This window comes from Mobula hypostoma, chromosome 17, assembly GCF_963921235.1.
Source record: "Mobula hypostoma chromosome 17, sMobHyp1.1, whole genome shotgun sequence".
Classification (NCBI taxonomy): Eukaryota; Metazoa; Chordata; class Chondrichthyes; order Myliobatiformes; family Myliobatidae; genus Mobula; species Mobula hypostoma.
In genome coordinates, this window is record NC_086113.1 from 6,997,851 (window position 1) to 7,011,981 (window position 14,131).

At 41.6% G+C, this 14,131-nt stretch overlaps 1 protein-coding gene across 4 annotated transcripts in view; it reads left to right on the top strand.

Annotated features, from left to right (window-relative positions):
* The first annotated feature begins 219 nt into the window (after positions 1 to 219).
* LOC134357816 (RNA-binding motif, single-stranded-interacting protein 3) overlaps positions 220 to 14,131 on the top strand; it is a 1,318,209-nt gene continuing 1,304,297 nt past the window's right edge. For all 4 annotated transcript variants that reach the window (XM_063069497.1, XM_063069500.1, XM_063069498.1 and 1 more), the window contains exons 1-2: positions 220 to 354; positions 832 to 1,056. In XM_063069497.1, coding sequence (XP_062925567.1) covers positions 850 to 1,056 — 207 coding nt within the window. In that variant the 5' untranslated portion in view covers positions 220 to 354; positions 832 to 849. The remainder of the gene's footprint in view (positions 355 to 831; positions 1,057 to 14,131) is intronic.

Below are 14,131 nucleotides of genomic sequence, written 5' to 3' on the forward strand. Positions count from 1 at the left end.
GGGTAATAATTTTTGAACTTGATGCAATTTCACTAGATCTCATTCAGAAGAGTTTTATTTTTTTCTACAAGGTCGATAATAATGCTTGGCCCTTTTTATTTGTGAAACTGGGAACAGTAGGTTTTTCAGGACAGGAGTGGAGAGGAAAGATTTTGATTACCCGCCCCCCCTCCTCCGAATGTTTCCCCCTTGCATTCTCTTCACCCCGGTTCTCGTTGTGCAGGGGTTGCGTGGCGCGACGCGGGCGGAGTGCGAGTGCGAGAGCCACGGTCACACAGAGGATAGATGAGCACCAGTGGAACCCGGCTAGCCGTGTAAATGCCGGAGTGTCAGCGCCCGCACCGCATCTCGCAGGTTGGGTACTCGTTTCTTGCATCCGCCTTTCGAGGTCGCGTGGGCTTTTTTTTTAATATTTCGCCATTCCCTCGGAAGGGGCTTTAACTTTTGGTTGTCATTTCTTCTAAGCGGTTCTTAAAGCGAGCACACCATCAGACACACTGCAATAATCCTGGGAATTTTTTTTTATCACTCTCCCCCTCCCCTCGTCTTTTGTAACTTTGGGATGGGTCCAGAGCTGTGGTGGAAGCTGTTCCCCATACCCGATGGTATAAAGTAAATTAGCCCTGCCCACTGAACGCCGAGTTCATCTGCTTAGTTAGCGTTTGCTTTTTCTTCAGGGCGACTGAAGGCCATTGCACAAGGACAAATTCAAAAGTCTGCGATTTTGCCACGGTTCCCGGGCGCGAAGCTCGCATTGTGTCCTGCCCGTGGCTTGAAAAGGTGGCGTGAAGCCGATCCTGATTTTGTTGTTTTAAATCTTGTGCCATGTAGTGAATTCGGGAGACCGAGATGGATGTAAACGGAGTTTCTCAGTGTCGGGAGAACGGGAGCCTGGAGCCCATCCCCCACGCTCAGGGGTCTGGAGGCAGCGGCTGTCAGCAGCAGCAACAACACCACCACCAGCAGCAGCAGGATGGGCAGCAAGAGGAGAGGGCAACTCTCACTGACAGCCACAGTCAGGAGAAGAGGCAAGCAAATGAGCAGGAAGACAAGAAGGTAAGGATAGTCTTACTTTTAATTTACAGATTCAAACACATTTTAAAAATGCATTGTCTTCTACTGAATAGGGAATGCCACAAATTTGTGTGGAACAAGAAGTATTTAATTTCACTGGCTGTTAAGGGCATTACTGATTGTGAATGATCAATAGGAAGTAGAAATGATGAAGACTATAACAAAATTGTGTGTAAACCCCATGGAACAAGCAGCTTTTCCCATTTCACCAGCTGTTAAAGGCATTAGTGAATGTGGTAATTGTGAATGATGAATTATGGAGAATATGACAATGCTTTGTTTTACAAGGTGAGCATTAAATAACAATATATTTGTAGATATTGTTTTAAGGTTGCAATTTCAAAATTATAGAATATGGAAATTTGGAAATGTTAATTGTTAAAAAGTATAGGAGCCTTAGGTCTCACACCACTAGGTTCAGGAACAGTTCTAACCCTTCAACCATCAGACTCCTGAACCAGTGAGGATTGCTTCACTTACCTCCATGCTGAACTGATTCCACAACCTATGGACTCACTTTCAAGAACTCTCATTTGTTATGTGCTTTGCCATGTGACATGGGCCATCATGGTCTTTCCATATCCAAGAATGTTGTTGGCAAATTTTTCCGCAGAAGTGGTTTGCCATTGCCTTCTTTCCAGCAGTGCCTTTACAGGATGAGTGACCCCAAGCCTTATCAATACTCTTCAGAGATTGTCTGCTTGGTGTCAGTGGTCGCATAACTGGGACTGTGATATGCACCAGCTGTTTATATGACCATCCATCACCTGCCCCCATGGTTTCATGTGACCCTGATCGGGGGTTGGGGAGCTAAGCAGGTGCTACACCTTGCCCAAGGGTGACCTGCAGGTAAGCGGAAGGAAGGAGCGCCTTAAACCTCCCTTGGTAGAGGCGTATCTCCACCCCGCCTCCCAACTCAAGAACTCTACAATTCATGTTCTTAATATTTATTATTTTATTTTATCTTTTGCATATTGATTTTTTGTCTGTGTGCAGCTTGTCATTGATTCTATTGTTTGCCTTTGTATTTACTGTGAATATCTACAAGAAAGTGAATCTCAATAAAGTGTACGGTGACAAACGTACTTAGATAATAAATTTACTATGGACTTTGACCTAAGATATTGATATGGCATATCTCCACCAGAGGCATTGATTTGTTGGACATAAATTGGTGCTTGTATAGTAAAACAGCCCAATGATTGGCCGCATGCAAAACATTATCAGTTGCTTGTTTGTGAAGGCCACTCAAGCGAATTCTTGACCTATTGTGTAATTTTGTAACGTTTGCTGAAGATTTTTCATCTTCATCTTCATCTCAAGTTTGTGATATTTATTGGGTATTTATTTTTTTTGTATTTACCATTTGTTGTCTTCTGTACTCTGAACACCCAAGTTAGGTGATATTTCATTCTGTTATGGTTATTATTCTATAAATTTATTGAATATGCCCACAAGAAAATGAATCTCAGTGTTGTATATGGTGACATATATATACTTTGATAATAAAATTTACTTAAACTTTGAAGATTTGACTTTTTCTATCTAAAAGTTTTATTTAGGTCATAGGAAGCATTTCTGTGCCATTTTTCCAAACCATGTTTAGATTTAACGAAACAAAACTAGAAAGAATAAGCTAATGTTTTTGAATTTATATAAACAAAATGTATCTATACACAGGTTCAAAATTCAAAGTAAATTTATTACCACAGTACATATATCTCACCGAATACTATCCTAAGATTCATTTTCTTGCAGGCACTCACAGTAGAACAAAAAAGTCCAATAGAATCAATGAAAAACTGTACACAAAGAATGACAAACTGTGCAAATATAAAAAGAAACAAGTAATAATAAATAAACAAGTAAATAAGTGATGGTTTGAACATGAGTTGCAAAGTCCTTGAAAGTGAGTCATAGGTTGTGTTCAATGATCATGTGATATCTATTCGTTATATTAGACAGGTATCCGGAATGGTTAGGCCAGCTAGGCTTGTACTTGCTGAAGTTTATAAGAGTAAGTGGCAACTTGACTGAAGCACAATAGATTTTGTGGGGGCTGTACAAGCTGGATGTGGATCTGTGCTTTCTTTTCAGGGAAAGTCTACAACTAGAGGTAATTTTTGAAGTTTTGAGACTAAAATCCTCGTTGTCCTTTAAAGACAGTGATGAGAGGATTTTGATTTTGTCTGAAAGTCATGAGTCTATGGATACTCTTCAACAAAAGGCAGGGGAAGAAGAGGTTTTGAATTTTTTTGTTATGGCAAATACAGAAGGTGAAATATCACTAAGGAATATGGAGTTCATGTGATTATTGGATCAGCAGTATTACTCATTGAGCACACTAATTAGTTTTTTTTTGCATTTGCACCATTTGTTTTCTTTCGCCCATTGATTGTTTGCCAGTCTTTGCTTGTGTGTAGATTTTCATTGATTCCATTGTATTTCTTTGTTCTACAGTGAATGCCTGCAAGATAATGAATGTTAAGGCATTTATTAAATTTATTTGAACTTTGAATGCTGGAGCGGGCTCAAGGCCAAGTGCTCTTGTTCAAGTTCACATGTTCTTATGAATATTAGATCATGATATACTATGAAAGATACATAATACACTGCTATACGTAATGCATTATGTATATAAGAAAATAATAAAACGTATTTAGACCTGCCGCAATTTGCTATCACCACAACAGATTCTCAGTGGACACAATCTTCCTGACCCCATTCTAATTTGGAGCACCATACTAGAGTAAAACACACGCCAATTTTATCGATTTCAGCTCAGTGTTCAAGACCATCATTCCCCCAGACTTCAAAGCCTAGGTCTCCGTACCTCTGTCTGCAACTGGATCCTTATCTTCCTTATTGGGAAATCACAGTCAGTGTGTATAGGGAATAACTTCTCCTTGCTAACTATCAACACAGGTGCACCTCAATGATTTGTGCTTAGCACCCAGTTCTACTCTTTCCACATTCATTACACTGTGGCTAGGCACAGCTCAAACATTATCTAAAAATTTGCAGATGATGCCACTGTTGTTGGCAAAATCCTCTGATGGCAATGAGGAGACTTACAGGAGAGAGCTTGATTAGTTAGTTGAGTGGTGTTGCAATAACAACCTCGTACTCAACGTCAAAAAGATCAAGGAACTCTTTGTGGACTTAAGCAAGGGGAAGTCAGGAGAACACACATCTGCCCTTAATCAAGGGGACAGCAGTGGAAAGGGTGAGCAGCTTCAAGTTCCTGGAAGTCAACATCTCAGAGGATATATCCTGGGCCCAACCCGTTGATTGTATGAAACATGAAGGCATGCCAGCTGCTCTACTTCATTATATGTTTGAGGAGATCGATAGGTCACCAAAAAACTGCTGCAAGTTTCTATAGATGTCACCTGGAAAACATTCTGAGTGATTACTGGTATGGAGCCTCCAGTGTACAGGATTAAATCGCAAGAGGCTGCAAAGGGTTATAGACTCGGTCTGCTTCCTCACGGGTGCAACCTCCCCACCATCAAGGATGTCTCAAGAGGCAGTGCTTCAAGAAGGCAGCATCCATCGTTAAAGATCCTCACCATCTGAGACTTTAAACAATCACAAATTTCTACAGATGTACCGTGGAGAGCAATCTAACTAGCTACATCACCATCTGGTATGGGGGCTGGGTGGGTGGCTACCACACAGGATTGAAATAAGCTACTGAAAGCTGTACGCTTAGTCTGTTCCATCATGTCCATGGGTCCCTGTAGTATCCAGGACACCTTCAAGGAGCAATGCCTCAAAAAGGCAGCGTCCATCATTAAGAACCCCTGTTACCCTGGATATGCCCTCTTCTCATTGTTACCATCAGGAAGGAGGTACAGGAACCTTAAGGTGCTCAATCAATGATTCAGGAATAGCTTCTTCCCCTCAGCCATCCAATTTCTGAGTGGACATTGAACCCATGAACACTTTTACTACTTTTTTGGTTTTATTTTTGCGCTATTTATTTAATTTATTATATATATATTTACTGTAACTTTACTGTAATTCAGTTTTTTTTCTCTATTAGTACTTATTGCATTGTGATTGTATTATTGCTGCTGCTAAGTTAACAAATTTCATGGCTTATGCCGGTGATATTAAACGTGATTCTGAGTCCCCTCTTTATGTTACCACCATCAGAAGAGGCGTACTGAAAAATTTAGGAAAAGCTTCTTCCGCTCCACAATCAGATTCCTTGAACTGTTGAGACTACTTATTTTTGCATTATTTATTTACTTTTGTACTTTATAGATTTGATATTTTTTCACTTTACTACTGCTGCAAAAAAACAAATTTCATGTCATAATCAGAATCAGGTTTATTATCACTAGCACACGTATATCAAGAATAAGTCAGTGATAATAAATTTGATTCTGATCTCTATGTGAAATTAAAGATACAAGTTGAGTTACTCCTTATCTGAAATTCCAAAATCCAAGAACCTTCGAAGTCTGAAATTTTTCTGAGCACTGATATGACGTCACAAATGGAAAGTTCCGCAAGGTGCGTGGAAGGTTCCCAGACAATGTGTTCCACAGACAGTTCCGAGAAGTGACCTCACATCTGTAAAGAACAGAAGTCAATAAAAAAATAGGAAAAAACTGCATTGAAGTGAAAAATGAAGATCTTGATCATGTATTGAAAGAATGGATTCATCAGCGTCAGAGTGAACATATGCTGATCATGAAACGAGCAAAGATATATCATAACAAATTGAAAATTAAAAGTATTTGTGAATATTCCGTAGGCTGTTTGCAGAAATTTAAGAAAATGTATAGCATTAAATTTTTAAAGATAAGATAAAGCATTTGCTGATCACGAAGCTATGGGAAATTCATTGATGAGTTTGCGAAGATTGTCACTGATGAAAGTCTAACACCAGAACAAATTAACAGTGCTGATTGTTTTCATATCTTACATAAGACCTTTATATATAAAAAAGTGAAATATAGAAAGGGTGTAATGTATCATCGCTGCAGCTATCATCTGAGTGGACAGAGTCAGAGTGGTGATCTTGAGCAAAGCTTTAGCTCTTCGAGGCTTCAATGAAGAGAGCCTTCACTCAGAGAAAGCAAAAGAAAAGCTCTAGGTAACACACATCAAAGTTGCTGGTGAACACAGCAGGTCAGGCAGCATCTATAGGAAGAGGTACAGTCGACGTTTAGGACCGAGACCCTTCGTCAGGACTAACTGAAAGAAGAGATAGTGAGAGATTTGAAAGTGGGAGGGGGAGGGGGAGATCCGAAAATAGGGAGAGATTTGAAAGGGAGATTTTCGAAATCGGACCTCCCCCTCCCCCTCCCACTTTCAAATCTCTCACTATCTCTTCTTTCAGTTAGTCCTGAGGAAGGGTCTCGGACCGAAACGTCGACTGTACCTCTTCCTATAGATGCTGTCTGGCCTGCTGCGTTCACCAGCAACTTTCATGTGTGTTGATATTAATTTGGATACTGTTGGGGGGGAATGATCTAACAGAGGAAAGTCACAGTGGCTGGGTTTCTGGCACTGACCTCTGCCCCTGTGACTCAGAAGGGTAGGGGGGGGGAAGACGCATGCGGTGGTGATAGGGGATTCGTTAGTCAGGGGAATGTACAGGAGGTTTTGTGGGCAAGAATGAAATTCCTGGATGGTATGTTGCCTCCTGGGTGCCATGGCCTGGGTCGTCTCCGATTGAGTCCTCATCATTCTAAGTGGGAGGGTGAATAGCCAGAGGTCGTGCTCCATGTAGGTGCCAGTGACGTAGGTAGGACGAGCGATGAGGTTCTGCATAGGAAATTCAGGGAGTTAGGTGCTAAGTTAAAGGGCAGGACCTCCAGGGTTGTGATCTCAGGATTGCTACCCATACCATGTATTAGTAAGGTCAGAACCAGGAAGATTATATAGTTTAATATGTGGGTAAGGAGTTGGTTTAGGAGGGAGGGCATACATTTTTGGATCATGAAGCTGTCTTCCAGGAAAGGTGGAACATGGGCAGAAGGGACGGTTTGCACCTGAACTGGAGGGGGTCTAATATCCTAGTGGGAAAGCAACACACACAAAATGCTGGAGGAAGTCAGCAGGCCAGATAGTATCTATGGAAAAGAGTACAGTTGACGTTTCGGGCCAAGACCCTTCATCATGACTCAAGTTTGTTAATGCTGCATGGTAGGGTTTAAACTGGAGTTGCAGGGAGAGGGGAACCAGAGCGCCAAAACAGTTAGTGGAGTGTTTGTGGAGGCAGATGTTGGTAAACCTCAGATAAATTAGGAATCAAAAGGTTGAGCATAGTGCGACTACTGTTCTGAGCTGCCTATATTTTAATGCAAGAAGTATCCTAGGAAAGGCGGAGGAAACAGAAGCAATGTGTATTGAGGAGAGGCTTTTAATCGGGCAAAATTGCTGTCAACAGGATGAGTTGCAATGTAAAAGGTGGACAAAATCAAAAAGAATGAATACAGGACTGCAGGTGTTATGTTTAAATGTGCACAGTAGACGGAATAAAGTAGAAGAACATGTAGCACAGTTGCAGATTGACAGGTATGACGTTGTAGGCATCACTGAATCATGGCTGAGAGAAGTTGATACCTGGGAACTTGAAGTCCTAGGGTACACATTGTATCGAAAGGACAGGCAGGAAAGCAGAGGGGCTAGTGTTACTCTGCTGGTAAAAAGTGACATAGGATTGGAAGGATGTTGAGTCATTGTGGACAAAGCTAAGGAACTGCAAGAGTAAAAAGACCCTGATGGGAGTTGTATATGGACCCCCAAACGGTAGTAAGGATGCAGTCTACAAATTACAATGAGAAATTGAAAATTCATGCCAAAAGGGCAATGTTAAAATAGTCTTAGGGGGTTTCAATATGTTTGTAGATTGGGAAAATCAGGTTGGTGCTGGATTCCAGGAGGGAGCATTTCTAGAGTACCTACGAGATTGCTTTTCAGAGCAGCCTGTGGTTGAGCCAACCAGAAGATCAGCTATCCTGGATTGAGTGTTGTGCAATTAACCATAATTGATCTGAGAGCTTAAGGTAAAAGAACCCTTGGGGCAGTGATCATAATATGGTCAAATTCACCCTGAAATTTGAGAAGGAGAAGCTAAAGTCAGAGGTATCAGTATTACAGTGGACGAAAGGGAATTATAGAGGTATGATAGAGGAGTTGGCCAGGATTGATTGGAAAAGAACACTGGCAGGGATGATGGCAGAGCAGCTATGGCTGGAATTTCTGGAAGCAATTCAGAAGGCACGGGACGTATACATCCGAAAGAGGCAGAGATATTCTAAAGAAAACATAACACAACTGTCAAAGCCAACATAAAAGCCAAAGAGAAGGCATATGGTAGAGAAAAACTAATGGGAAGTTAGAGGATTGGGATGCTTTTAAAGAGCAACAGAAGACAACTAAAAAAAAGTCATTGAGAAGGTAAAGATGGAATACAAAAGTAAGCGAGTGAATAATATCAAAGGCGATGCCAAAACTTTCTTCAAATACATAAACTGTAAAAGAGAGGTGAGGGTGGATATTTGATCACTGGAAATTAATGCTGGAGAGGTAGTAATTGGATCCAAGGAAATGGCAGATGATCTGAATAAGTATTTTGTATCAGTATTCACTGTGGAAGAGATTTAGCAGTATGGTGGAAGTTCCGGTTGTCAGGGGTCATGAAGTATGTGAAGTTACCATTATGAGAGAGAAGATTCTTGGGAAACTGAAAGGTCTCAAGGTAGATAAGTCACCTGGACTTGTATACCCTGGGGCTTTGAAAGAGGTGGCTAAAGAGGTAGTGGAGGCATGAACAATGATCTTTCAAGAATCATGAGATTCTGGAGTGACCATAGACCAGAAGACCATTTGACAGAGGAGCAGTATTAGGCCATTTGGCCCATCTAGTCTGCTCCACCATGCAATCATGGCTGATACTTCTATCCCCTCCTCAGTCCCACTTCCCGGCCTTCATATTATAACCTTTGATGCCATGGCTAATGAAGAACCAACCAATTCCCATCTTAAATACACCTAATAACTAGGCCTCCACAGCTGCCTGTGATAACAAATTCCACAAATACAGCACTATCTGGCTAAAGAAATTTCTCAGCATATCTGTTTCAAATGGATGCTGCTCTATCCTGAGGCTGTGTCCTCTTGTTCTAGACTTCCCCACGATGGGAACCGTCCTTTCCACATCTACTCTGTCTAGACCTTTCAAAATTCAAAAGGTTTCAATGAGATCCCCCCTCATTCTTCTAAATTCCAGTGAGTGCACGCCCAGAGCCATCAAACATTCCTCATTTGATAACCCTTTCATTTCTGGAACCATCCTTGTGAACCTCCTCTGAACCCTCTCTAATGCCAGCATATCTTTTCTTGGATAAGGAGCCCCAAACTGTTCAGAGTATTCAAGGTGAGGCCTCACCAGTGCCTTATAAAGCCTCAGCATCACATCCCTGCTGTTATATTCTAGACCTCTTGAAATGAATGCAGACATTCCATTTGATTTCCTGACCACCGACTCAACCTGCAAGTTAACCTTTAGGATGTTCTGCACAAGTACTCCCAAGTCACTTTGCGTTTCGTATTTTTGGATTTTCTCCCCGTTTAGAAAATAGTGTGCACATTTATCTCTTCTACCAAAGAGCATGACCATGCATTTTCCAACATTGTACTTCATTTGCCACTTTCTTGCCCATTTCTCCTAATCTGTCTAAGTCCTTCTGCAGCCTTCTTGTTTCCTCTACACTATCTGACACTCCACCAATTTCTGTATCATCTGCAAACTTGGCAGCAATGCCATCCATTCCATCATCTAAATCATTGATGTACTGTACTGTCCCAATGCTGACCTCTGCAGAATACCACTAGTCACTGGCAGCCAACCAGAAAGGGATCATTTTATTCCCATATGCTGCCTCATTCCAATCAGCCAATGCTCTAACCATGCTAGTAATTGTTCTGTAATACCATGAGCTCATAACTTGGTAAGCAGCCTCGTGTGGCACATTGTCAATGGCCTTCTGAAAATCCAAATATACAACATCCACTGTATCCCCTTTATCTATCTGACATGTAATCTCCTCAAAGATTTCCAAAAGGTTGGTCAGCCAAGATTTCCCTTAAAGAAACCATACTGACTTTGTCCTATCTTGCCTTGTGTCACCAAGTATGCCATAACCTCATCCTTAATGATTGATTCCAACATCTTCCAAACCACTGAAGTCAGGCTAACTGGTCTATAATTTCCTTTCTGCTGTCTCCCTCCTTTCTTAAAGACTTTAGCTTTGACGTCCCTTGTCAGCCATATTTGTACCATTTTGTCATTTGGGTATTTCTTTGTTTTTGGAATATACCTATCCTACACCCGTGGCATTACAGGAAAGATTCTAGCATAGTTAAAACAGTGGCTGATTGGCAGGAGGCAAAGAGTGGGTATAAAGGGAGCCTTTCTTTGTTGGCTTCCAGTGACAAGTGGTGTTCCACAGGGGACTGTGTTGGGATTGATTCTTTTTATAGAAAATAGGTGCAGGAGTAGGCCATTCAGCCCTTCGAGCCTGCACCGCCATTCAGTATGATCATGGCTGATCATCCAACTCAGAACCCTGCACCAGCCTTCCCTCCATACCCCTGATCCCTTTAGCTACAAGGGCCATATCTAACTCCCTCTTAAATATAGCTAATGAACTGGCCTCAACTGTTTCCTGTGGCAGAGAATTCCACAGATTCACCACTCTCTGTGTGAAGAAGTTTTTCCTAATCTCTGTCCTAAAAGGCTTCCCCTTTATCCGCAAACTGTGACCCCTCGTTCTGGGCTTCCCCAACATCGGGAACAATCTTCCTGCATCTAGCCTGTCCAATCCCTTTAGGATTTTATACGTTTCAATCAGATCCCCCCTCAATCTTCTAAATTCCAACGAGTACAAGCCTAGTCGATCCAGTCTTTCATCATATGAAAGTCCTGCCATCCCAGGAATCAATCTGGTGAACCTTCTTTGTACTCCCTCTATGGCAAGGATGTCTTTCCTCAGATTAGGGGACCAAAACTGCACACAATACTCCAGGTGTGGTCTCACCAAGGCCTTGTACAACTGCAGTAGTACCTCCCTGCTCCTGTACTCGAATCCTCTTGCTATAAATGCCAGCATACCATTTGCCTTTTTCACCGCCTGCTGTACCTGCATGCCCACTTTCAATGACTGGTGTATAATGACACCCAGGTCTCGTTGCACCTCCCCTTTTCCTAATCGGCCACCATTCAGATAATAATCTGTTTTCCTGTTTTTGCCACCAAAGTGGATAACTTCACATTTATCCACATTAAATTGCATCTGCCATGAATTTGCCCACTCACCTAACCTATCCAAGTCACCCTGCATCCCCTCAGCATCCTCCTCACAGCTAACACTGCCGCCCAGCTTCGTGTCATCCGCAAACTTGGAGATGCTGCATTTAATTCCCTCATCCAAGTCATTAATATATATTGTAAACAACTGGGGTCCCAGCACTGAGCCTTGCGGTACCCCACTAGTCACATGTTTTATGTTACATGTCAATGATTAGGATGATTGAATTGATGGCTTTGTTGCAAAGTTTGCAGGCAATATGAAGATGGGTGGAAGGGTAGGAATCTTTGAGGAAGTAGAGAGGCTACGGATGGACTTGGTCAGATTAGGAGAATAAGCAAAGAACTGGCAGAAGGAGTACAGTATTGGGAAATGTATAGTCATGCACTTTGGTAGGAGAAATGAAAGGGTTGACTATTTTATAAATGGAGAGAAAATTTTTAAAAATTGAGGTGCCAAGAAACTTTGGAGTCCATGTGCAGGATTCCCTAAAGGTTACTTGTAGGTTAAGTCTTTGGTGAAGAAGCCAAATACAATGCTGGCATTCAATTCAAGAGGACTAGAATATAAAAGCAAGGTTGTAATGTTGAGACTTATAAAGCACTGGTGAGGCCTCACTGGGAGTATTGTGAAAAGTTTTGGGGCCCCTTATCTTCAAAAGGATGTGCTGAAACTGGAGAGAGTTCAAAGGAGGTTAACAGAAACGATACCAGGATTGAATGATTTGTCGTAATAAGAGCATTAGATGAATCTGGGCCTGTATTCACTAGAAGTCTGAAGATTGATGGGTGACCTCATTGAAACCCATCGAATGGTGAAAGGCCTTGATGGAGTGGATGTGGAGAGGATGTTTTCTCTGGTGGGAGTGTCTAAGACCAGAGGAGATAGCCTCAGAATAGAGGGGAATTCTTTTAGAATGGAGATGAGGAGGAATTTCTTTAGCCAGAGAGTGGTGAATCTGTGGAACTCTTTGCCACAGGCAGCTGTGAAGGCCAAATCTTTATGTATATTTAAGGCAGCGGTTGATAGATTCTTGATTGGTCAGGGCGTGAGGGGATACGGGGAGAAGGAAAGAGATTGGGGCCGAGAGGAAAATTGGATCAGCCATGATGAAATGGCAGAGCAGACTCGATGGGCCAAATGGCCTAATTCTCCTCCTATATTGTCTCTTCGTAACCTTTTAATCAAAACATGGCATTATAAGTGGACACTGAAAACCTGTGGTTGTTTGTTGTTGTTTAACAGCTGATTCAGGTATTCTCCTAATGTGGCTGTGCTGCCTTTGTTTATATTTTCATTACATTAGTGTTATGCAATAATTTTTACTGTTAAGTACATGAGTGTGATGAACAAGTGTAATACAAAGACTGCTTACTGGTAGAACATAAGTATCGTCAGAAATGACGGCGATCCCAAGCTATCTCACTATATACTGTATACGAATATCCAAAACCACCTGGCTCCAGCCTTTCAGATAATGGTACTCAACCTATATTTCTATTCTCATTTTGTCTGAGAGCCTGAGAATATCGTGCATCACCTTTTAAGTGAGTTTTTTTTTACAATTAAATCTAATTAATGAGTTTTAGTGAACAGGTTGTATTTCTGTTTGAGGAAGTGATTTACTTGAATTTTCTTTGTTGTAATAATTTAGTGGAGTTCAAATACATTAAAACACAGATGAGTTTGAATTTAAGCACTGTCATTCTTTTATTACAATGTTTGGGACTTAGCGAGGTGATGGTATGGCATGAAGAACTGATTAGAATTAAATATAAACAAGGGTTGTGTGCTGGAGGATGCTGAAGAACTTGCAGAGGGTAAGGATGTGGAAGAATTTGATAATTTAAAAGTTGAAGCATAGATAGACTGAAGACTCAGGTTAAAATGCACATACCAAATGATAGAGATGGCATGAGACAGGATATTGATATTGAAGTTTTGGATGATCTCAGGTTTATTGAAGTGGAAAATGATACAAGAGAATTGGAAAATTCAAATCTAAAGATCAAAGCAGATGCTATGGATGAGACCTTTACCAGCAGCTGGATGGTCAAAGGTATTTTTCTCAGATACAATGCCAAGGTTGTGAAAGTACAACTTCTTTGTAGATGGTTGCCAGTGTGGGGAATGAATTAGACCATAAGACCATAAGGTATAGGAGCAGAATTAGGCCATTTGGTCCTTCGAGCCTGCTCTACCATTTCACTATGGTTGATCCAATTTTCCTTTCAGCCCCAATCTCCTGTCTTCTCCCCGTTATCCCTTCGTGCCCTGACCAGTCAAGAATCTATTAACCTCTCCCTTAAGTATACATAAAGACTTGGCCTCCACTGCTGCCTCTGACAAAGTGTTCCACAGATTCTCCACTCTCTGGCTAAAGAAATTCCTCTTCATCTCTGTTCTACAAGGACGCCCCTTTATTCTGAGGATGTGTCCTCTGGTCTGAGACACTCCTACCTTAGGAAACAACTCCCCCAAATCCACTTTATCGAGGCCATTCAACATTCAATATGTTTCAGTGAGGCCACCCATCGTTTCTTCTGGATTCCAGTGAATACAGGCCCAGAGCCATCAAATGCTCTTCATATGACAAGCATTCAGTCCTGGAATCATTTTTGCGAACCTCCGTTTAACCCTCTGCAGTTTCAGCATATCCTTTCCAATAAGGGGCCCAAACCTGCTCACAATACTCCAAGTGAGGCCTCACCAGTGCTTTATAA